We start from the raw sequence: 25,832 nt of genomic DNA, 5'->3' as shown, positions 1-25,832 counted from the left end.
TCCCAGTTGCTGGCAGAAGGTGTTACTGACATTTCTTTGAGTCATCGATGTGCTGGGCAGTGTGTGTGTGGGGGACTTTCACACGTTATCTCATCATCGTGAAGGGTTTATAAGCACCGAGAGAAGAAGTGATCACTGAGAGCAAGCATGAGCCCAGTAAGAACAAATCAAGCCAAACTAATTTAATTTCCTTTTTGTTCCCTAAGGAGTTATTAGTTTAGAGGTCAGGGGCGCTATTTGTAATCCTGGATCTGTAAGTGGTTGGCTTTTCCTACAGTGAGCATTTTTTGGGTTTCATAATCAGCTGAAATAATCTCAGCCTGTGTTAATTTATGTATAGTGTCCAGGTTGAAAAAAGGAAAGGTAATTAACACACTGGATATTACCTGTAAGGCAGTCTTTACCAGAGTTAGCCATCTAATTTTCTGAACTCCCATAGTACCCTGCTTATACTTTTAATTATTGAATTAATCACGCTTTATATTAATTACCAAGCTATTTATCTTTTTTTCAATAACACAAGCATCTTAAGAACAAGGATGAGGTCACATGTATCTAAAAGAAATACCTTTACACTAGCTTATTCAGGAAAGGTTTGGGTTTTTAATTGGCCACCATGCAAAATATCACCCAATATTATAATGCAATTATAAAAATAGCCAAGACTCTTAATTGGGAGAGCAAGTTGTATTTAATAAATGGTATGAAGTCATTTCACTATTTGGGGGAAAACAAAGCTAAGATAAAAAATAAGGATAAATGGAAAACTTCCCACCAACATAAATTCTAAATGAGTTAAGGATTAACATACAAATGTAAAATCCTACAAATCAAGAAGAACACATGTTAGAAGTGCTATTTGTGTCAGAATGAAAGAAGGAAGTCTTATGTGTAAAAGAATGGGGGAATGTTACAAAAGAAAAGGTCAATACATTTGGTTTCATAAAAATTTAAAACATTTCTATGTGAAAGATCACTGAAAAAAGGAGAAAAAATTGCAGCTTCATATTAGATTATTTTAGTTATTAAAACAATATTTTAAATTATGGGTTAGCGATATGAGCCCACAAAAGAGTTGAGTATTCAAACATATTTGGGGGGGTAACTACTATGTGCCAGGTATTGTTGTAGATACTGCAATACAAGGGCTTCCCTAGTGGCTCAGTGGTAAAAAACACGCCCACCAATGCAGGAGACCAGGGTTTAATCCCTGGGTTGGGAAGATCCCTGAAGAAGGAAATGCAACCCATTTGAGTTTTTTTGCTTGGAAAATCCCATGGACGGAGGAGCTTCATGGGCTACAGTCCATGGGGTTGAAAAGAGGTAGTCACGACTTAGGGACTAAACAACAACAGTAACTGGAATACATCAGAAAACCAAGATGTTCTCCTGAAACTTACATTCAACTGGGGCTTAAGTAACTGTGAACAAGACACAATGTTTCAGTGATGGTAAGTAAATTCTTTGGAGAAAGCAGAGCTGTGTAAAAGGTGGAGAGAGTGTCAGTGATAGGGACCTGTCTTTTCCTATTTCCAGGACTAGTTTGCTGAAGCAGGCATTCTGGGGAGGTGTCAGCTAGCTCCTCCTTGTCTTTGTCATCCAGGAGACACTGTTGCTAGAAAGATCCCCACACCCTGCCTGCTCCACCATCTCTGCTTAACACAGATGCTCGCAAATAGGTCTTTGCTCTGCCTGGTGTTCCAACTTGCTGATCAATGGTTTCTTTCAAGATAACTCTGGTGGTGTTGCAAATACATTTAAGGTGACACGTAAGATTTGCAGACACTGCACATTCCCTGAAGTTCAGAGAAGTGCTGACAAGCTGCAAAGAAAAAAACAAATTGCATGCTCTTCTCGCTGAGCCAGGAAAGTTTTTGCTTGTGTTTTATTTGTTTTGGGGTTTTTGTTTTGGCTTATTTGGGGCTGTAGGTTCTGAGGTAAAAATGAGGTTGTGTTCTGGATAGTTTCCAAATCTTTATTTTTATCCCCCCCTCATATGCCCCCATATGCCCATAGGCATATTTTCTTTATCTGCAGAATGGGAATGAATGATTTGTTTATCTCGAAGACGAAAACCAGAAATAAAGGCTGAACACCTTGGGGACTATGATAGAAAGAGGTGTGATTTGGTGAAAGTGAAACTTGCACTGACCTGGGAGTTGAGTTGGTGGCACAGAGCCTGGCTCGCACCTAAAACACTACATCGGTATCAACTGAGAGTCTTTCAAATGTATGGACAAGGAGTCTTTTTAATGAAGCTGTCAGCATTCTTTTTTGCTTGATTGGATCAAAGTGATAGGAATGGAAGGATAAAGATCTTGGAAAGTGGGCCACCTCCCCTGTCTCATGCAGTTATTGCCTAGGAAGCCCGTGGAATGGGATTATACTACCATTGTGTCTGCTGTGAAAATAAAGAGCTAAAATTCTTACAGCGGGATACATATTACCATGGATTCCCTGATAACTTGAAATCGTGGAGGTAGTTGACTCTTCTACTTCCCAAGGTGCTGTCAGACACTTGAGGATCCATTAATGTTTTAGGCCTTTTAGTATTTAGTCATTGTTTTGTAATAGGCATGAATTATCGATAACATTTTATATAATTTCAAGATACCTTTATTATGGTAAGGAAAAGTTTTGGGCAGAGAGAAGCTTAGATCTTATAAAAGTTAATGCTTAGCATTGATAACTATTTGAAATGTACCACACTGAATAAAGGGCTTCCCAAGTGGCGCTAGTGGTAAAGAACCCACCTGCCAATGCAGGAGACATGAGAGACATGAGTTTGATTCCTGGGTTGGGAAGATCCCCTGGAGGGGGGCATGGCAACCCACTCCAGTATTCTTGCCCGGAGAATCCCACGGACAGAGATGCCTGGTAGGCTACAGACTATAGGGTCGAAAAAGAGTTGGACATGATTGAAGCGACTTAGCACACACAGCACATTTTATAAATATGTATATGTACATAAATACATATATATGCATATACACTTATATATACAAACACACTCACACATATATATTCTTTTACAGATACTTTTCTTTTCTAGATTATTCAGTTCAGTTGCTCAGTCGTGTCCAACTCTTTGTGACCCCATGAATCGCAGCATGCCAGGCCTCCCTGTCCATCACCAACTCCCAGAGTTTACTCAAACTCATGTCCATTGAGTCAGTGATGCCATCCAACCATCTCATCCTCTGTTGTCCCCTTCTCCTCCCACCTTCAATCTTTCCCAGCATCAGGGTCTTTTCAAATGAGTCAATTCTTTGCATGAGGTGGCCAAAGTATTGGAGTTTCAGCTTCAGCAGCAGTCCTTCCAGTGAATATTCAGGACTGATTTCCTCTAGGATGGACTGTTTGGATTTCCTTTCAGTCTAAGAAACTCTCAAGAGTCTTCTCCAACACCACAGTTCAAAGGCATCAATTCTTAGGTGCTCAGCTTTCTTCATAGTCCAGCTCTCACATCCATACATGGCTACTGGAAAAACCATAGCCTTGACTAGACGATCACAATAAACTGTGGAAAATTCTGAAAGAGATGGGAATACCAGACCATCTGACCTGTCTCTTGAGAAACCTGTATGCAGGTCAGGAAGCAACAGTTAGAACTGGACATGGAACAACACACTGGTTCCAAATAGGAAAAGGAGTATGTCAAGGCTGTATACTGTCACCCTGCTTATTTAACTTATATGCAGAGTACATCATGAGAAATGCTGGGCTGGAAGAAACACAAGCTGGAATCAAGATTGCTGGGAGAAATATCAATAACCTCAGATATGCAGATGACACCACCCTTATGGCAGAAAGGGAAGAACTAAAGAGCCTCTTGATGAGAGTGAAAGAGGAGAGTGAAAAAGTTGGCTTAAAGCTCAACGTTCAGAAAACTAAGTTCATGGCATCTGGTCCCATCACTTCATGGGAAATACATGGGGAAACGGTGGAAACAGTGTCAGACTTTATTTTTTGGGGCTCCAAGATCACTGCTGATGGTGATTGCAGCCATGAAATTAAAAGACGCTTACTCCTTGGAAGGAAGGTTATGGCCAACCTAGACAGCATATTTAAAAGCAGAGACGTTACTTTGCCAACAAAGATCCATCTAGTCAAGGCTATGGTTTTTCCAGTGGTCATGTATGGATGTGAGAGTTGGATGGTGAAGAAAGCTGAGTGCCGAAGAATTGATGCTTTTGAACTGTGGTGTTGGAGAAGACTCTTGAGAGTCCCTTGGACTGCAAGGAGATCCAAGCAGTCCATCCTAAAGGAGATCAATCCTGGGTGTTCATTGGAAGGACTGATGTTGAAGCTGAAACTCCAATGCTTTGGCCACCTCATGCGAAGAGTTGACTCATTGGAAAAGACCCTAATGCTGGGAAGGATTAGGGGTAGGAGGAGAAGGGGACAACAGAGGATGAGATGGTTGGATGGCATCACTGACTCGATGGACATGGGTTTGGGTAAACTCTGGGAGCTGGTGATGGACAGGGAGGCCTGGCGTGCTGCGATTCATGGGGTTGCAAAGAGTTGGACACGACTGAGTGACTGAACTGAACTGAACTTACTAGATGGACCCTTGCTGGCAAAGTAATGTCTTTGCTTTTTAATATGCTGTCTAAGTTGATCATAACTTTTCTTCCAAGGAGCAAGCGTCTTTTAATTTCAAGGCTGCAATCACCATCTGCAGTGATTTTGGAGCCCAAAAAAATAAAGTCTGTCACTGTTTCCATTGTTTCCCCATCTATTTGCCATGAAGTGATGGGACCAGATGCCATGATCTTAGTTTTCTAAATGTTGAGTTTTAAGCCAACTTTTTCATTCTCCTCTTTCACTTTCATCAAGAGGCTCTTTAATTCCTCTTCACTTTCTGCCATAAGAGTGGTGTCATCTGCATATCTGAGGTTATTGATATTACTCCTGGCAATCTCTATTCCAGCTTGTGTTTCATCCAGCCTAGCATTTCTCCTGATGTATTCTCATATAAGTTAAATAAGCAGGATGACAATATACAGCCTTGACGTACTCCTTTCCTGATTTGGAACCAGTCTAGATTATTACAAGATGTTGAATATAGTTCCCTGTGCTATACAGTAGGTGCTTATTGTTTATCTCCTTTAGATATAATACTGTGTATCTTAATTCCAAGCTCCTAATTTATCCCTCTTGAGCTTTTGGCTCTGTTCTGGTGGCACTGAAGGAAGCTCCACCTTAAACAGCTCTAGGCTGAGAAACTCAGTGCGAAGTATCGTTTTTTAAATATAGGGATAGGATTTCTCTAGAGTCCTTTCCATTATTGACCTTCTAGAAATCCAAGTTTTTTGCTTTTCATGTATCTTGTCATAGTGACTTGGGGATGATTTACAGATAATTTGGTTTACAACCAGATTTACAACCTTCTCTGGAGTTGTCTTTACCATCTTTCAGTCTTTTCCATCTTCTCACCACTTTATTCCACTCCAATTTCTTCCTATCGCCGCTGCCCCTTTTCTCTTTGTGGATTGTACAGGAGCGAATTTAAGTGTTATATGAATGTAGAATGTCTAGCCTCATAAGGAGATATTTCTGTATGTTTACCTCCCCGTGCCTAGCTTCAGTGGGAAATCAGTAGAGAGCTACAGTTCCCTTCTACTTTTTGAGTCTGTGAGTGGTTATCCTGTGGGCGTGTTTCATACAGCTCACAACAGTGCTCGGGTACCACACCTTTTTTTTTTCCCCCCTTAGTGCGGAGACTACTTATCACTGTGCCTAATGCCTTGCCATCTCTTAAATTGAGATGACTCACTGAGTTACATCTCCTTCGTAGATGCAGAAAATGAAAAGATCCTGCTTTTCCTTATCCCCAAGCCTTGTTGGTGGTGAGGTTCAGTACAATCTGGGACTAGGGAGCTGGGGGTCAGTACATCCTCTGGTAAAATCTGCTGACTCTTCCAGGAGCACATTTCTCTATTTTCTCTGTCTGAAATACTCCAGGGCACTGTTCTCTGTGGAGGTGCAGTTACTGGTATTATAAACATGCCCTCCCCTTCTGCACGGTCTTCTCTCATCTGCCTCTAACACCTTACCAGAGGACCTTCTAGGCATCTATTTTATAGGAACCGGGGCTTCTCATTAGGTTGGAATCTGGGTGGGAAGAACTGTGGGGAGAGAGGCATGCCCTTGTCATCTGTATGACATTGAGCTAATCACCTTCTCCAAGAGGATTTCATTACTTTCATAGAATTACAGTTCCATGGCTGCACAGGACATTTAGACCTGTTCACTGCCTCTTTCACGAGCCAGATACTGCTTCCTGTGATTTTCACATCCTTGGTTGGAAAACCACATGACTTCAGTGTGACCATAAATTAACAGGGAACCAACAGCTCTGAGAGGGAGACTGAGTGGGGTGAAGGGTGTTTCCTCCTCTGGGCTCCTCAGGGTCCTGCTCCTGGCTCCTCCCTCAAAGGTTCTGGGTTGTCATCTGAAGTCAGCTGGCGTTTTTCCCATTCATGAGCTTTGCTGCCTGGGATGCACTTAGCACAGAGGGAAAGGCAACAATAACATCAAAAGAGACAAAGTAGGAGGATGGATCTGAACACATGGAGAGAGGAGTTTTCCTATAAAACAGAAACACACAGTAGAGCCTGTGAAAAATGGCACCAGTTACACAAAGTGAAATGCAACCAACCCGTTTAAATTCTCTCTGCTCCTGACTATTTGTGAGTTTTTGTCCAAGACTCGATACATGTCTGTACAAATAAAAAATGGAACCAGTCCCATCTGATAGGTATAAGGGGGCTGTGCTGGGGAAAAAGGTAAGAAAACATTAGCAGCATGTCATTGGAGAACTCCAGAGGCTGAACACAGAGGCCTTTCAAGTACGACTTTGCCCCTTCCATATTTTCCCCTTTTGGAGTTAGTTGTAGGAAGGTGATTCATTTTATTGAGAGGTTTAAAATTAAATTTAAATTAATTTGAGTTTAAGGAGTTTCTGTTTTGATGGCTCACCCAGACTATCCTGCGTTTAAATAAAGCAAAATAAAATAACAAAACCTGTTTTCCAGGGCAACTTTATCTTTCACTTCTGCGGGAGGTGGTCCAGGGCTCACAGCTGGTTTCCCAAGAGACTGCCACAAGAGGGCGACAACGTCACGGTGGAGAAGGGCCAGCTGCTTCTGTTGGACACCAACACCAGCATCCTCAACTCCCTCCACGTGAAGGGTTCGTGTTTGGAGATGGGGGTGGCATTATTACATATGATCCTGTCATTTTAGAGGCAGGGGTCTGGGGGACATTTTGGATAAGTTCCAGCACCTGGTTGACACTTTATTCTCAGAACAAATTGAGATTTCACTATGAAAGGAAGAAGTGGTCAGAGGGTTCAAAATGAAAGCCTTTTCTTTTGACTCTTAAAAACGTAGAGCTTGATTATTTTAGTTTTTCAAGTACAAAAGGGTAAACAGTGTTCTCCAAGAATACGCTTCTTTATTCAAGCCCTTTGTATTCATGCTTGTCCCCGGCAGCACCCACAATATAGCAAAAGGTTCTGAAATCAGTTAATGCTGCTGCCTTTGAAATTCCCTGCCAAGAAGGCAGTGCCTTCATGCTTTTACCCTGTTGTGGTTTTGACTTCCTGGTCCCGTGGAAAGTCATATAAATAGGCTTCCTTATTGCAAAACCGGCCACATAGCTCTAGGGTCTGGGAATTTGGGAGAGATTGAGAATTCAAATTTTAATTCCTCCACCCCACCACCAAGTGACTATGTCAGTTTTTTCAACCTCCTCATGCATTTGTTTCCTTATCTGTTAAATGAGAATAAAAATCATTGCCTACTTCTGCAGCAGATAATAAGGAATGGTTATCAAAGGGACTCTTGTTCACTGGCAAATGAAAATTACTTGGGAAATGTGATTAGTTATGGAGATCTATAAAATGGCACTAAAGCACCATTCTTTACTATAAATATATTTAACATTTATAGGAGCGTTTGTTCTTGTTAAAGTAAGAGGGTGGCTGTATGAGGGAGAGTAAAATATTTTCCAGGGAATAAGCTGATGGAGTGTGACTACCCATCTCTTAAAGGTGGACTCATTAAGAATTTTACATTCTTTACTCTGGAAGCATTTTTTTTCCCCCTCTGGCAGCAAGGAGAAGTTTTCAGGCAAATCACTTAATTAGTACCCTTTAGGAAAAGGGTCTGTGAGCTTGGGTTCCTGACTTGTCTTTGTGGTGTGTGCATGTGCGTAGCCAGTGGCTATGGGGAGTGCTGACTTATTGACAGCTAGCAGCTACCTAAGGACTGGCAATGACAAAGGAAAATTACAGACTTCAAGTCTCAGCTCAGGGAAAAGATGCTCTTTTCAGGCCTCTAACCAGGACTCTCACCACAGGAGTCAAATTCTGTTGGAGGATGGGATGCCCGTCAGGCACTCTAGGGTCTTTTCCTAACCTTGATACCATTTGGGAGAAGTTTCCAAGCTAAAAGTCCTCAAACTCAGCCCATCCGAGTGTCTGGATTTCCTAGTAGCCCCAGGTAAATGTTCCATCAAAGAATGGTATTTGTCCATAGGGCCAGAGACTAAAGATAAAGAAGAGGCATCAGAGGGAAAGCAGAGAGTAAGGGAAAGGCAGAGGCAGGTGGATACACAATCTGACTTCCACTCTTGGAGATTTCAAGATCCAGGTATCCCAAATACTTGCTCCAACCTGTCACCTTTCAGTAGTGGTTTTTCTAAGTATTCCTGGCTCAGTACTTCACTCTCATTATTTAGTATAAGTGACTAAGTTTAGAAGGACAAACCCTCATCCTGTGGAGAGGGAAAGACTGTTATGTGAAGGATCTCCCCTCTCTCTTGGGAAGTAAGACCATTGGTAGGATTGTGAAGGTAAGTGGTGGACACCAGTTTCTGAACAAACAGGAGTTGTTGGCATGGAACAGGGTTGCCTAGAAATTGAGATTTTCATCACAGATTTATGGGTCATAGCTTCTGGAAAGTATGAGACCTGGGAAAGGACGCAGATGAAATTTGGTGCAACAGATTACTTGCGAATACTTACTAAATGGCCTAGGAACTCTGTATGAGACATAAGAAGAAGTGAAGTGTAACACTTAATACAAATAATGTGCGTTACTACTAAAGAAAAAGTAGTTAGGCAGCAAGTATAGAAGAGTAAAATGTCTAGTTCTGAAATGTAAGGATTTCCCTGATGGTCCAGTGGTTAAGACTCCCCTTCCAAAGCAGGGGTATGGGTTTGATCCCTGGCTAGGGAAGATTTCATATGCCCCATGGTCAAAAAACCAAAACATAAAAAATATTGTAACAAATTCGATAAAGACATTAAAAATGGTCCACATAAAAAATCTTAAAAGAAAATAAGATAAAACATGTTGTAGAAGATAAGGCAGGATGTGGATGGGAATAATCCAAGTGTCCAGGATGTAAGATTAGAGTTAGTGGAGAGGAGATGAAAAGCATGTACTTTGTCCCTGAGACAAGTTTTAATTGTGTAGATATCAATATATGCACAGACTCAAAGTGGGAGGGACTTTCCCATCTCACTTGGTAGCCAGTGCATACGTGTTCAGTCACTCAGTCATGTCTGACTATTTGTGACCCCATGGACTGTAGCCCACCAGGCTTCTCTGTCCATGGGATTCTCCAGGCAAGAAATCCTGGAGTGGATTGCCATTTCCTCCTCCAATGGATCTTCCCAACCCAGGGATTGAACTCATGTCTCCTTCAGCTCCTACATTGGCAGGTGGATCGCTTACCACTGAGCTACTTGGTAAGCCAGTGGCTCAGGCCAAAAATCTTGGCAGCATCCTAGACATCTTTCTTTATCTAATATCCCATGAGCAATCCATCAGTGACTCTTGCTGTGTCTGAATCTCCAACATGTGTCCCATTGTACCAACCTAGTCCTAATCAACATAACTTTTTGGATGAGACCATCTCAAACAACTTCTTTGTTGGTTTCTGTGTTCTAATTTTTTGGCCTTCTTCAGTAGCAGAACCTAAGTTTTTATTTGGGGCAGCAGTATACCCAGCTAAAATGCTGTATTTCCTCATCTTCTTTGTGAGTAGACAGCCTGTGGCTAAAAGCTGGCCAGTGAGATGTAAGGGGAAGCATGGTGCAGGACACCTAGGACATGTCCTAAAGTAGGGCTGACCTAGGTGGAGCCATGTCCTACTTTTCCTTCCTTCTTTCTCTTCTCTGCTTCCTGGAATGTAAATATGATTGCTACATTTTCAGCTGCCATCTTGGACTATGAATTGACACCTTAAGAATGGGGAAATAGAAGAATGGAAGACACCCAGGACCAGGACGACTTTTGAGTTGCATACTAGTGTGGCACCTGGGGCTGCCCACCTCTGAAGTCACTTTTTGTGGTAGAAAAGAATACCTTCATGTGTTTAAGCAATTGGTATTTGACTTTTATGCTGTATAGTAAAATAACCCCCAATAACTCATTATCCACATCCTTTAAAATATGTCAGATATTATTCTTTTTTCAACCCACCCCTATCCCAGTGGCTTCTCAACTCATTAGGAGTAAGTTTCACACCATTATTAAACTTCAAATCCCTTCATTGACCTTGTCTTCCTCATTCACTCTGCTCCAGCTCTTCTGTGAATATACCAGGGACACACCTGCCTCAAGGCCTTTGCACATAATGACTTTTGCCTAGAATATTCTTTTTCCAGATGTTCATGTGACTAGCTCACTTATTTCATTCTCTGTTTGAGAAAATGTCAACTTATTACAGAGGACTTACTGGCTATCTTTTCTAAAATTATAATCTACTACTCTATCCTTTTCTTTTGCTTCACTTTTCTTCATAGCACTTACCATCACCACATGACATACTATAAGTGTACATGTTTATATACAGTCTATTTCCTTTGCTAGGATAAGCTCAAAAAGGCAAAGAATTTCCATCAATTATTTACTGCTGTGTCTTCAGTGTTTAGGACCATGCCTGACCCATGATGAGGGCTCAGAAAACATGTACTGATTGTTGAGTGGATGGACAAATGAAATGGTGTAGAATTCAGGTCCTGGGTGAAATTTAAGAAGTCTTGGATAAATTTTAAATCCTTGCTCTCTTGAATATCACTTTTCCCAACTAATTTACTTTTACTGTCCTTAGTTGTGCATGTGAAATCTATCTATATACATATGTACATGTATATACATAAATTTAGTATATATATGAAAATAGTCACCAGGGATAGGTACATAAATTTACATATAGTCACATACATACACATGTATAAACATATACACATCTACATAAAAAAGTATATCTTCATGAGTTAAAAATCCACTGCTGAGTTATTTTTCTGTTTCTAAAAGGCATATGAAGAATACTTTCCCCGGGGAAGAACTCCAGCTCTCAACTCTGGTTGATATGGCGTAGTTCTAAACCCCTAATGTCTTCTCTGGGTCCGTAACAGGTGTGAAAGTACTTGAAGGATAAGAAAAATCCAACAGCAGTTCACTCTCTGAGTATCTGTTACTATCTTTTTCATACCCGTTCATGACCAGAAAAATAGCTCTGTGACATTTTCTTTGTTCTTTGACACCATCTATGGGATGAGACAAAGCGTGAAAAATTTCAAGCCAAAAAATAATGCCTTCAAAAGATTTTAGCGAACAAGATATTATAGTGAAAGTACTTTCTAAGCCATTTCCACAGTATTATGAAGAAAATATTTTGCATAAAGTATGTACACACTTTGAAAAGATTAGTCTAAATAGAAGTGAAACTAGATCACCTGAGAACTGCATTTGGAACCACTTAATGAAGATACTGCATCCTCCATATTATTTTTCCACTCACAGAAACCAGAATCCTAATATATACAGGCACCAGGCTCCTCCTTCAGGAAAACTAACACTTATACATATGGCCCTTGAGAATTCTGAACTTACCTGTGCCTTCCGTATAGTTCCATGTATAAAATAGAACTGTTTTTTTTCTTATAAGCATAGCTTATAGTAGAAAGGAGGATTATAAATTTATTTGAGGCAGTTGGAAAATGGCCCCCAAAGACTAAGTTTTTGCCATTATTTATGCTGCTGTATATACTGATTCCTGAACTTTTTGGGAAAATGGCATATTATTTTGTGACCATGATAAGAGTTTCAGCTATATCTCTTAATATTTCATGTTAATTAGTGAAAGACCTAGAACTTTTGTTTATTTACCATTTCAATTTCTTCCTTCCATTCCTCCTTCCTTCTTTCTTATTTTAAAAATATTTTTTAGGGGGGTACTGTTAAACACAAAAGAGAATTAACCCAATCAATTAATACTAATGAGCTGGGATGGAAATAGGCATATTGCCTTGATTTAGTTAATTATATTTTTCGTTCTTTTATGTTAAGATGCCCAACGGCCATAGGCATCGCTGAATTAAAATTTATTATTTTATTCCAAGTAATTATGATGAGCCATAATAACAAAGACGGAACGTTACCCTCTTGTCTGCGCTATTATGCATTCTGGGCAAGGATTTGGGGCTTGTGGTCTGTCGTTGGAAAAGCATCTTTATTTTCTGAATGAAGCGATGACTCTGTCCTGGTTGGTCAAGCAGCTTGATATCAAGTGGCCTAGAGCTAATGATTAATAAAGGGTTCATTAGGGGAAGATGAACTCTAGAAACCCCTTGTCCCTTGGTGTTGGGCTATCAAGAGGAAGACGTTCTGTAGTTTCTTATTACTCACAATGCCATCACTTTACGAGGCTGGAGCAGAAACTTGTGCTGTTTAATAGTGCACTGGCTTCCTTTCATGTGATTTTCTATTTCTTGGTCTAGTGGTGTATACCAAAGCAGTCAAATGCTTGGCAAGATTTTGAGCCAGAAAGAACTGAGTCTGAATCTGGGCTCTGCTTCTTACTGGCTTCTGTGACCTTGGGCCAGTTGCACAGCCTCTGTAAGCCTGAAGTTTCTCCGCTTAGAGTAAGACCTGTTTTAATAACAGCAGTAGTGATGGTACATGGCTAACATTTATTGCTTGCTGTTGTGTAGCCAAACTGCACTGGATCGCCCAACTCCTGTGGATGTTTTGGATACTAAGTGAGGGAATGTTTCTAAAACCTTAAGCACAGGGTCTGGGCCAGCATAAGTATTTGATTCACGTTAGTTGTTTCTTTGGGATTGCAGGGGATAACCAAAGAGATGGCTGGATGTCAGGCCTAAGTTTCAATTTTATTTACAGCTAGTGGTTGCTTCTATATACAAAGCAAACTGAATTACTGAAAGAATTAGCTGGGCAATGAAGACCTGGGATGGCTTTTGCCTCTGTTATCTTCAAAAAGCATACTAAAGTGTTTTTCTTTCTAACAGCAAGGAGAGGGAAGGATACAGAGGTGGAAGTAGCAGTTATTCACTAGGTTGCCTCTGTTCTCCTTGGTATTTTGACTTTGTGGGAGAATGTTTTTCTGGTGCAGTTGGGAATGTGGTCTTGGTGGCTCAGATGGTAAAGATTCTGCCAGCAATGCAGGTGACTTGGGTTTGACCCCTGGGTCGGGAAGATCCCCTGGAGAAGGAAATGGCTACCCACTTCAGTATTCTTGCCTGGGGAATTCCATGGACAGAGTAGTCTGATGGGCTACAGTACATGGGGTCACAAAGAGTTGGAGATGACTGAGCGAGTAACATTTTCATTTTCACTTCACTTTCATAGTTTTGAGGACACTCAGGTCATTTTAGCCTGTTACACTGGGGATTTCTACAGTGTAGTAATGCATATTCTTGGTTTATTGAGATGAAGCATCTTCTCTTGGCCCACTACCAGGTTCATTGTAGAGTTTCCTTTTTAAAAATTAAAAACAATTTTATTGAGGTATAGATGACATAATGTAAATTTCAGGTGTACAGAGTAATGATTTGATATTTGTATATATTGCAAAATGATCACTACAATAGTCACCAGAGATAGGCAAAAATGTTTTTCTTGTGTGATGGAAACTTTTAAGATCCATTAACCTAGCTATTATACTTTCAAATATGCAATACAATATTACTAGCATACAAAAAAGCATAAACATTACTTTGCTGACAGAGGTTCGTATAATCAAAACCATTGTTTTTCCAGTAGTCATGTACAGATGTGAGAGTTGGACCATAAAGAAAACTGAGCATCAAAGAATTGATGCTTTCGAACTGTGGTGTTGGAGAAGACTCTTGAGAGTTCCTTGGTCTGCAATGATATCAAACCAGTCAGTCCTAAAGGAAATCAACCCTGAATACTCATTGGAAGGACTTAAGCTGAAACACCAATACTTTGGTCACCTGATGAGAAGAACTGACTCACTGGAAAAAATCCTGATGCTGGGAAAGATTGAAGGCATGAGGAGAAGGGGATGACAGAGGATGAGATGGTTGGATGGTATCACCAACTTGATGGACATGAGTTTGAGCAAGCTCTGGGAGTTGGTGATGGACAGGGAAGCCAGGTGTGCTGCAGTCCATGGGGCTGCGAAGAGTCAGACATGACTGACTGAACTGAACTGAACTGATGTGCTTCAATTTTGGTTAAAGACACTTGTGACTAATGAAAACCAAAAAATATTCAAAAAAATTTTTTTGAATTGATAATGAAATGAAGAAAGTGCCTTAATTAATTACATTCAAAAAATTGCCTCGATTTTTATTGTCTTAACTTCCTTTTTGCCGATTGCATATATTAGCTATTTGATTGCATAACACATGCCTAAAGAACTTGCTTCATGTGAACCATTTATAATCTATATCAGTATTTGCATAGTAGTTCATTCTTTCCACCTGAAGTTGGCCAACACTGATGATCCCGATGCTGGGAAAAATTGAAGGCAGGAGAAGGGGATGATAGAGGATGAGATGGTTGGATGTCATCACCGACTCAATGAACATGAGTTAGAGCAAGCCCCGGGAGTTGGTGATGGACAGGGAGGCCTGGCATGCTGCAGTCCATGGGGTTGCAAAGTGTCGGACATGACTGAGCAACTGAACTGACTGACTGATTATTAACTGTAGTCACCATGCTGTACATCACATCCCCATGCCTTATTCATTTTATAACTGCAGTGTGTACCTTTTGACCTCTTTCATCGATTTCACCTACCCCTCAACTTCCCACCTCAGGCTAACATCAATCTGGTCTTGATATCTGTGAGCTCAGATTTGTCTGCTTTTGTTTGTTTTTTAGATTCCTCTGTAAGTGAGATCATATGGTATTTATCTTTCTCTGACTCATTTCACTTAGCCTTATGCTCTCAAGTTTCATTCATGTTGTTGCAAATGGAAATATTTCATTCTATTACATTTTATCACTATCAATATTCCATTGTCTCTCTCTCTATATCTATATATACATGCAATATCACATTTTAATTATCCATTCATGTATTAATAGGCATTTAGGTTGTTTCCATGCCTTGGCTATTGTAAATAATGCTGCAATGAACATAGAGGTGCATATATCTTTTTGAAGTAGTGTTTTTGTTTTCTTCAGCTAAATACTCAGAAGTGGAATTGCTGGATTATATGGTAGTTCTATTTTTAATTTTTTAAGGAACTTCCATACTGTTTTCCACAGTGGCTGCATCAACTTACATACCCACCAGCAGGGCACAAGTGTTTCCTTTTCTCCAAATCCTTGCCAGGCCTTGTTATTTGTTGTCTTTTTGAGAATAGCCACTCTAGCAGGTGTGATATGGTATCTCATTGTGTTTTTCATTTTCATTTCCAGTTTTATACTGATATTGAGCATCTTTTTATGTACTTGTTGACTCTCTGTATTTCTCCTACTGTTTTTTCACCCTCATCAAGGTTTGAAGATTTCAGAGCGAAGTGTTAAGAGCTATAGCCAGCACAGCCTTTTTATCCCAGGGCTTTTAACTTGATTCCTTTTAGTTAGAACCAAACTAGGCTCAGTTTCAGTAGATGCATGCTTCACATAATGCTTTACAATGGAGCAATCTGGAAATGCTATGAAACAGGGCTTCCTGGGACATCTGTGTGGTGTCTCTGTGCATCAGGACCTTGGGAGTCATTGGGCAATTTACCCTGTACCTGCAGTTTTAAGACTTCGTCATAGCAGCTTAGATTCAAAGGAAATCCATCTGAAGGCATTTGATACAAATGAAATATGCTGCATTAATGTTTTTTCTTTCTTTCCTAACTATAGAATGTCTTGGTCAATATGGGAGGGCTTTGTGGGCTGATACAATTTGTTTCAAATGGATACGTTTAAAATAACATGTGCAAATTGGCTGCAAAAGGAGAACTGAGTGAACTGACTCTTCTTGCAGCTGAACCGTAGCTACCCTTCAAGGCAGGAAACGGGATGACTATGTACAGATGGTACAACATGGTTGCCTGGGGTTTGGTCAGCAAACTAGGGGGCTGAGTTCAAATGTGAGGCAGTCCTGTGACTCTCCTGTGGCTTTGGGTAAAGTTCTGGCCCTCAGATCAGTGCCTAAAATGGAAATGATGGTGATTCCTTCCCATTGCAGGAGGAGAGTGGCTTGTATAAATCTCTGTTGGCTGTTAATGTTGCTCATCCGTAGCCCCGAGTGGGAAGTGTGGTAAAGGGGTTAGCAAACTTTTACCCCATAGTTTCAAGCATGCTGCTCAGAAGGGCCTGGGCTACGCAGTGACCTTAAAAGGGGAAGTCAGGTGAAGTCAGCAATGGAAAATACTCACCTAAATTCTGGGAAATCCATCCTTAACTCCGTTAATTTTGTGCATTTCTATGTGTCAGTCTTTTCCTGGCAACAAATTGGTATTACTTATTTTATGAGAGGACCTTGCTTGTATCCAAAGCTAAATGGGCCAGTGATAGAATTTTTAATAGGCTGAGAACTTAATATCATTCATATATATATCATGTAACTTTTTTATGAATTAGTTTTATATAAATTCTTTAAAAGCTAAATATTAGGGTGTGTTGTCTCTGCCCTTTACCTTTTGAGAAGGTGCAGTGTAGGCAGGTAAACTTAAGAAAAAAAGGATCCAGGTCTGTTTTTGCTCAGTCTTGCCAGGGATGTTATATCTCCATGTATGTAGTTGTTGTTCAGTCACTCAGTCATGTCCGACTCTTTGCGACCCCATGAACTGTAGCACGCAGGTCTTTTCTCTCCATCACCATCTGCAGAGCTTGCTCAAACTCATGTCCACTGAGTTGGTGATGCTGTCCAACCATCTCATCCTCTGTTGTTCCCTTCTTCTCCTGCCTTCAATCCTTCCCAGCATCAGGGTTTTTTCCAGTGAGTCAATTCTTTGTGTCAGGTGGCCAAAGTATTGGAGCTTCAGCATCAGTCCTTCCAATGACTATTCAGGGTTGATTTCCTTGAGAATTGACTGGTTTGATCTCCTTGCAGGCCAAGGGATTCTCAAGAGTATTCTCCAACACCACAGTTTGAAAACATCAGTTCTTCAGTGCTTAGCCTTCTTTATGGTCCAACTCTCACATCTGTACATGACTACTGGAAAAAACCATAGCTTTTACTATATGGACCTTTGTTGGCAAAGTAACGTCTCTGCTTTTTAACACGCTGTCTAGGTTTGCCATAGCTTTTCTTCCAAGGAGCAAGTATGTAGTAGGTACATAGTAGGTACTCAAATAATTGTTGAATGACTGAATTTTTGACCTGAAGAGTCAGATTCATGTTGGTTGTGAATTTATCTGTAATGAGAGCCCTTCCTGGTATCCTCAAATGTTAGTGGGTTAGTCCAGACAGTGACCAATTTCATTTACTATTTGTGTATCAGGAGATCAGAGACAAAGGCTTTTTCATGTGGGGGACACTTGGCTCTGAAACCCCTTATTTCTCCCAATCAGACATGACTTACTTTATTTACCTCCAGAGAACAGTCCCAGACATACTTGATTAGCCTTAAATGAAAGATAAGCTGTTGCTGTGAGAAAGGACATGCTTTCAGTAGATGGGCAGACAGACAGATAGATAGATATTAAACAATTTACAGTTTGTGTCTTGACAACTTGGCTATTGTAACATGAAAAATGCTATTGAAAGGGACCAGTCCCTTCCTAGCACAGAAGCTACAATATTTTCAGTAACAAAAGATAAGTATTTCAGTTGTCCTTCCTTAAGACCCTTCATGGACTTTCTATTAGCCTTTTACGTCAAGTTTGAACTCCTTGATATGGTTTGCAAAGCCCTTCGGGACTTGGTCTCTCCTTAGGTCTCTCCTTACCTTCTCTACCTCATTTGTTGATTAATGATTCTTGCATCCTGTTTGTCCAGACTGGGAGTGAAGTTAGAAATCAGGGATGTTTATATATCTAGAATTTTTGTGCAGGTTAAAATATACTGAAGACAGCTTTTCATTACTATCATTTCCCATGCACTGTAATATTCCTGGGGGTCAAGGAAAGGTACTATGTACTCTCATTTTTTAAATAAATACTATGAGGAAATGACTATTATCATTTTATAAAATTATCATGTTGTAGGCGAATCATTGTTTACAATATTCAGAGAATAATTATATTTGGAACCTTTTATTTATTTAAAAATAATGATTTTTTTAATTGGACAATAATTGTTTTACAGTGCTGTGTTGGTTTCTGCCATACAACAAAAATCAGTCATAAATAACTATATGTGTCCCCTCCCTCTGAAACCTCACTCCCTAGCCCCCAACCTTTTAAATAAACAGATCGCTGAGAGAAATGTATCAGGTTTCATGGCTGGTTAAAAAAATGTGATTGGGTCAGTGCTAATTGAATTTTGATACAGAGAAGGAAGGAGATTATTTCAATGAATGAGTAACTTGGTAGCTATGGAGATTTTTGCCTGCCTGGGAAAGACAATTTCTTCTCCCCCTGTTTTCTCCTTTCTTTCTGAGGTCTTAAGTGACCTTTTAGAAACCCAGCTGAGGGCCTTCAGAACATAAATATCAGAAACTTTGTTGGCAAAAGAAAGTTTTGATTTTCTGGAGGAAGAATAGAAGTCAAGGTTTAGTTAAGCAGTAATTGATTACAGTAGCTATAAACAAAGGCACTTATTTACGTCTCAATGTTTTAAACTCCTTTAGATATTTCTCTTCCCCAAATGTTTACCCTTTGTGATTAGTATAGAATTAATTCATAAAAAAGATAACTTCATGATTTTTAAGTTTTATAGAAAAAGCTGAGTCATCATCTTTTTAGGTTATCTGTAAAGTTGACCATTTCACTAAAACCAGGGTATTAACTTGAGCAGTGAAACTTCACTGTGACCTTCTGGAAGTACTGACTGTATTTTTTACATTTTTATCACGGCACCTAGAAGAATGACTAGGAAATGACAGCAAATGTTGGTTGAATGACAAAGTGAATTAATCTGCAATTCCAGCCTTGTATTTCTCAACTTGTTTTAGACCATGGACACCTAGAACAAGCTTAATTAACCTAGAACAGTGATTCTCCAAGTGTGTTCCCTGGTCAGCAGCAAGAACATCACCTGGGAAGTTGCTAGAGATGCACAGCTGGGGACCCCGTAGCAAATGTACTCTGGGGGTGGGGTGACACCACCAATCGGTCTTTAAGACCTCTGGGTGATTCTGTACACTCCCTGAGAGCTCAGTTGGTAAAGAATATGCCTGCAATGCAGGAGACCCCAGTTAGATTCCTAGGTCAGGAAGATCTGCTGGAGAAGGGACAAGCCACCCACTCCAGTATTCTTGGGCTTCCCTTGTGGCTCAGCTGCTAAAGAATCTACCTGTAATGAGGGAGGCCTGGGTTCGATCCCTGGGTTGGGAAGATCCCCTGCAGAGGGGAAAGGTTACCCACTCCAGTATTCTGGCCTAGAGAATTCCATGGACTGTATAGTCCATGGGGTCGCAAAGAGTTAGACGTGACTGAGCAGCTTTCACTTCACTTCGCTTCAAGTTTGAGAACTGCTAGCCTGAAACAACTTGATGCCTGCTGATGCAGGCGACGCAAGAGACTCGAATTTGATCTCTAGGTCAGAAAGATCCCCTGGAGTAGGAAATGGCAACCCATTCCAATATTCTTTTTTGGAAAGAAAGAAAATCCCATGGACAGAGGAGCCTGTCGGGCTTCAGTCCATGGGGTTGCAAAGAGTCGAACACAATTGAGTACGAGCATAATATAAAGCCTAAAATAACAGAGGAAGCCATGTAAGATTGTCAGGTCTGGAAACCAATTAACCTGGCCCAGCTACTCTTTTCCCAAAGGCTATGCGACTCTTTGGAAGGGGCAGTGAAAATCTTGCTGGCTGCGTTGAATGGGCCTGTCCTGAATGTGGAATTTTAGTCAGATGCACTTGTCTCTCCTACCAGGGAAATGTGAGCTGATGAAAGTGATTCTCCCAACTGCTATTGTTTCATGGCTCTGAGTCAGTGATTTTATTTCCGATATGTTTTCCCCTCCACATTGCCCATTTGACTAGCAGTGCCAGGCTAATTAAGGAATTAGTATGTGGCACCCATTCGAAGAGGTGTGTGATTCTCTTTCTGCATCCTGAGAACATTTTTGCAAACACTTTCTGGTTCATATTTTCTTTTTTTAATCAGGCAGAGACATTACAATTAAAATACCGTTAAAGTGATTCTGGCAAGTATTGCAATAAGCATGTTTTTTAATTAAAGGGAGAACAGGGGGATGCATAAGCAGCATCAGCTAAAGGGGAGAATTTCCTCCAATATCTATTTTAATTGAAATGAAAAAGAAAGACTCTGGAAAAGCAGCAGCAGCCTGTGTGTGTGTGTGTGTGTGTGTGTGTGTGTGTGTGTGTGTGTGACTTTCAGGTTGCTAGGTTGAGGTGTTCTGTGCTTGATTAATTAGTAGCCAGCCAGAGAGTCCATTGCCTTTGCCCCCAATCCTTAAAGCCTGATTTATGCCTCACCTCCCCCATGAATATGTGAGAGCCTCGGCATCTATTTCCTGAGCTGCTAGTGGATAGGATTATGGAGCGTGCACTGAGCTCTTGGGGGCTCTCGTTTGCCAGCCAAATTGATTTTCCGCCTCTCTGGCCGGGGACAAGCCCACCTCGAAGGCTTCCAGGCTCTGCTCCAGTGGATCAGGCACAAGCCTAATCTGGATCTCGCCAACAAAGGAAGCTGTGTGCATCCCCATCAGAATGCAGGCTCTGGGCTGTGGATGCCTTCCCTGAATGCTGACCTTCTCTTCTTCCTCACCTTCTCCTGACATCTACCTGCATAGCAACAGAGTTCTGAAGGGTACAGTAGGGTGCAGCAGAGTACCCCAGCTCTGCCCCATCACTCAGCCCACCCTCCTTATCCAGGGAGAGCAGGACGCATCCATCCTGAATGTATGATCATCTCTAATTCTCCAGGGGAAGAGAATTCCATAGGCTCCCTCTGTGGAATAACTGGAAAGGTAACACAATACAGGATGCTAAAATTTTTAAGGAATTATTCAGAGTTGACAAAAAAAGCTGAATGGAGGCTCATTTATGTGGATAAGCAAACTGGATAATTTACATCTGAAAATTTAGGTAGTTCAAGCTTTGAGTACATGAATAATCTAGTTTGGTGATACAGATTGATCTAATGAATTGGAGATTGTCAAAATTTCTCCCTGCATCTTGCCTCCATACACCTATGGGTTTCCTTCTGCTTAAAATGGGAGTCATTCTCCCCAAGTTCATTCATTATATGGCACATGTGTCCTAACTGAGTGTACTCTTTCTCTGAACCCTGTTCCCTCAGATCCTCCTCAAAATGACACTAAGTTTGCCATCGTCATCTGCCACCTTCCTAGTTCTTAAAGCTCTTCCAGGAACCCACCCCAACCTTTTGATTCCTCTCCAGTTCACTTGTTTCACTGACTCACCCGAAAGAATCATTCTGCTTCCTCTCTTTAGTCTAGTCTGTAAATACTAGTTGATAGTCTTGTCTCTCTTCTGCTCTCACTCTACATGTCTGCCTAGGGAGACCTCATTCTCTTCTATAACTTCAACTCCTATTTATCTCACAAGTATTTAGTGACTGCTTTCCAAGCTCTCTGTATGATAGGCACTGTTCTAGGTACAGGGGCTGCAGCTGCGAATTAAATACACCCAAATTCTTGCTCTCTTGGAGTTTATATTCATAAGGAAAACAGTCATATTGTATTTTGTGTTAGATTTTCTGAGCTGCATGGAGAACGACGCAGCAGGGGAGGAAGATCGGGAGCTGGGCGGTGGTTTGTGATGGTTGGGGGATTTGCACACAGTGAGGGCAGAGGCTGTGCCTCAGGGGAGCGAGGGTCAGAGTGGCAGAAGACTGAGCTGGGGGGAAGAGATGGGGGAGAGGGGGCCAGAGAGAGCCAGCCCTGCTGGGTTTGGTGGGCTTTGACTCTGTGTGTGGTGGGAGCTGTTGGAGAATTTCCAGCAGAGGGGTGATGTGATGAAGTTTACATTAAAAATCACATTATTGTTTTGAGAGTAGACCCTAGGGTTAGGGCAGGGGCAGAGCAAAGAGTTGAGTTACGAGGCTTTACGGTTACTTGGAGATGAGATGCGACTTGGATCCCAGTGATAGATGTGAAAGTGGTGAGAAGGGGCTGGATCACAGGGATGTTAGGAAGGAAGAATGCCCAAGATTTCCTGGAGCCTTGGATGTGTGTGAGAGAGTAAATGTTGCCTCCACGACTTTCAAACTGAGCAATGGGAGGGATGGAGTTGCCATTTACGGAAACGGGGCAAGACAAGGAGCTTACTTTTTGGATGTTCTAAGTCAAGAAAACTTTGAGACATCCATATAGAGATATCAAGAAACAGATGGGTCTACAAATCTTGAACTGAGGGCAGAAGTGGGCCTTGGGGATATATATCTGGGAATCATCGCCGCTTAGTGTATGATGGAGTTTGAAACCTTAAGACAAGGTGAGAAAAGCAAGGCCGTGTTCATAGAATGATTGGAAAAGTGATCAAGGGACTGAGTCTTGTGACATTCCAAGTGTCAGTGGTTGGGACAATCAGGAGGAATCAGGCAGAGGAGGCCGGGAGGAGAGGCTGGGAGTGGGGAGGGATCCAGGAGAGCACAGAACTGGGCGGCCGGGGGATGGAGCAGCAAGGAAGGACTGAGCAAGCATGTCAGATGCCATTGAGCAGTGTGATTGCACTTGCGACCTCGACAGGGCCAGTTTTCCTGGAATGGCCAAGCAAAGTCCAACTGGGGAGGGTTCCACAGAGACTACAGGAAAAGAATTGGGATAGAAGATATAGCCAGTTCTTTTCCGGTGCCATGTGGGATCCTAATTCCCCACGTGTTAGTCACTCAGTCTTTGTGACCCCATTGGCTGTAGCCCAGCAGGCCCCTCTGTCCATGGGATTCTCCAGGCAAGAATACTGGAGTGGGTAGCCATTCCCTTCTCCAGGGGATCTTCCTGACCGAGGGATTGAACTCGAGTCTTCTGCATTGCAGGCAGATTCTTTACCATTTGAGCCACCAGGGAAGCCCCCTAGTCCCCCAACCAGGGATTGAACAGGCACCCCTATCCAGTGAAATCTCAGAGTCTTAACCACCAGACTGCCAAGGAAGTCCCTTGATGAGTATATTCTTGTATGGTATAATATTTATACTGTTAGTGTTTTCTGTAATGGGGAAAATAGCTACAACTGTGTATTTGTTTTTCTTTGAAACACACTTATGCACACCAAATCATTTTGTGGTTATTACAGAGGATGGCTAATTGTGGGGTTAGCCCAAAGCAGGTTTTGATGTACTTTGCAAACATTCACTAGCTGCTAAAAGTCGCTTTTACTTCCCTTTAAAAGAAATAAAAGAGCTGTTTAATGGAAACAAATGATTACATGTAAAAAATTGTGTTCATTTATTTATTTTGGAGGGGAAGTAACAATAATGATGGTTGATTGATTTTTATAAAAGTACCCAAGGTCACCCGTGGGATGTACTCAGCTTTCATGAACAATCATAACAAGCAGTGTCAGGGTCAGAGCCAAAGGCTGATTTCAGCCCTGCTCTTTATTTCAGCTTTCAGAAATGGGGTCAAGCTCTATAAAGTGGAGAAATAAAGTCCTCCCACTTCCCTCCCATATTCAAGTAACTCTTCTTTAAAGCAGCTCAGTGTTTATTTGTCTTAAGCTAATAAAGTGTGCAATGAAACACTAGGGGCCTTGGCACAGAGGTAGATTGAATATAAACTTCCTGTTCTTTCACACCAAGAAGCTTTTACCTTGGTTATCACATACAATTATTTAAACCAAAATTAGCTGTATTCCACAATAAATATGTGCTCAGTCATGTCCGACTCTTAGCCCACCACGCTCCTCTGCCCATGGAATTTTCCAGGCAAGAATACTGGCATGAAGTGCCATTTCCTACTCCAGGGGATCTACCCGACCCAGGGATCAAACTCAGTCTCTTGCGTCTCCTGCATTGGCAGACAGATTCTTTACCACTAACGCCACTTGGGAAGTCCCAAATTTTATAACAAATTTTCTTCCACATTTAACTAGATTTCCTTATACATACTTGCTGCTGATAAAGAAGGAAGGCTTTTCTGCAGGGAATCACATTAACTAATTACTCCTACTTATAGCACTCTTGCCAATGCAAATTATTTTTTGGGGGGCTGAGCTTTTCTTCCTTTATCAACGTTATTATTAGGTCCCATCAGTAAATGACTTTTTCAAATTTCTACCAATTTTCCTCAGTATATTTAATATTTTGCTGGATAGTACAAGGGATAAATCCCCAGTTTATAAATTTACCCACTAATGTTGGTAATCGGCCTCAAATCCTTTTCAGAATGAGGTGAGGTGTATCTGCATTAATAAAATTAAAATAAACCTCATGTAGACAAGCCATATGCAAACTTACCTAAGTAAGTAACATGTCTTTTTTCTTAAAAAAGTCACTATGATAAATAATGAAATTAATGAAAAGTATTTCCTAATTAATGAAAAAGCTACCTGGTAGGGTTTGCAAAGTGGATAGAATGTGAGTGTCTCTGTCAGGTGGTCCTGGGTTCTAGTGCTTGCTCTGCTTCCCCTAGCCCACTATCTGCTCTGAAATATGGAGCGTGATATTGACCTCCTAGACTCGTTTGGAAAGGTTGTTTCAGACAACATCTCTGAAGATATTGGCATAGGATATGTGCTTAATACAAGTCAGTTCCCTTGTTTTCCCCATCATCTCATTTGAATTCCTCAGTGTGCAGGTAATCTCTTTCTCAAGTGACATTCAGAGTTCCCTGCAGTGTAGGAGGTGTCTGGAGAATAAGAAGTCCATGTCTCCATCAGTGTCAAATGCACTCTTGACTGCGTTCTTTGTGGATGTAGATGGTCAAGTGTTCTAGAGACAGAAGGAGCCTCGGTGGATGCATAACTCTGTTCCACATGTCACTGAGGAGCAAACAGACCATCCCTTGGCACCGAGTAGGACAGATTTGGAAACTGAGAAGATGAAGGCCCAGCAATTTTGTGAGACTTATTGAGGGTCATTCAGAGGCCAATAGCAGAGTGGGGACAGGTATGTGATTCAATACTCTGTCTCCATCTCAGTTCAGATTTCCTGACTATTGATAATGGTGCGACCCATTGTTGGACCCATTGTTCAACCCATGTTCCACTAGTTGAAGATTTGGGACATTAATGACACATGTCTGTGAGTGAAAATGTTCTAGTGAATGCAAGCAGGTGGCCTGTACCACAGGTCACCTTTCTTCCCTCTTGTTCATAGAAGGATTCATTTATTGTTGTTCAGTCATTCAGTGTCCGATTCTTTGTGACCTTATGGACTGCAGCATGCCAGGCTTTCCTGTCCTTCACTATCTCCTGGAGTTTGCTCAAACTCATGTCCATTGATTTGGTGATGCCATCCAACCCATCTCATCCTCTGTCATCCTCTTCTCCTCCTG

The 25,832-nt window shown here is 41.2% G+C and overlaps 1 protein-coding gene across 1 annotated transcript in view; it reads left to right on the top strand.

Moving 5' to 3' along the window:
• The window catches only part of PKHD1 (PKHD1 ciliary IPT domain containing fibrocystin/polyductin), a 456,545-nt gene that overhangs the window by 151,384 nt on the left and 279,329 nt on the right, over window positions 1–25,832 (top strand). Inside the window, exon 41 of the mRNA XM_081523421.1 lies at window positions 7,044–7,200. Within this exon, the coding sequence (XP_081379547.1) occupies window positions 7,044–7,200 (157 nt within the window). The remainder of the gene's footprint in view (window positions 1–7,043; window positions 7,201–25,832) is intronic.

Source organism: Giraffa tippelskirchi, chromosome 8 (genome assembly GCF_054371585.1).
Source record: "Giraffa tippelskirchi isolate mGirTip1 chromosome 8, T2T-mGirTip1v1.2.pri, whole genome shotgun sequence".
In the NCBI taxonomy this organism is placed as follows: Eukaryota; Metazoa; Chordata; class Mammalia; order Artiodactyla; family Giraffidae; genus Giraffa; species Giraffa tippelskirchi.
Note: the sequence above shows the minus strand (reverse complement) of the source record. Positions and strands in the feature narration are given on the sequence as shown.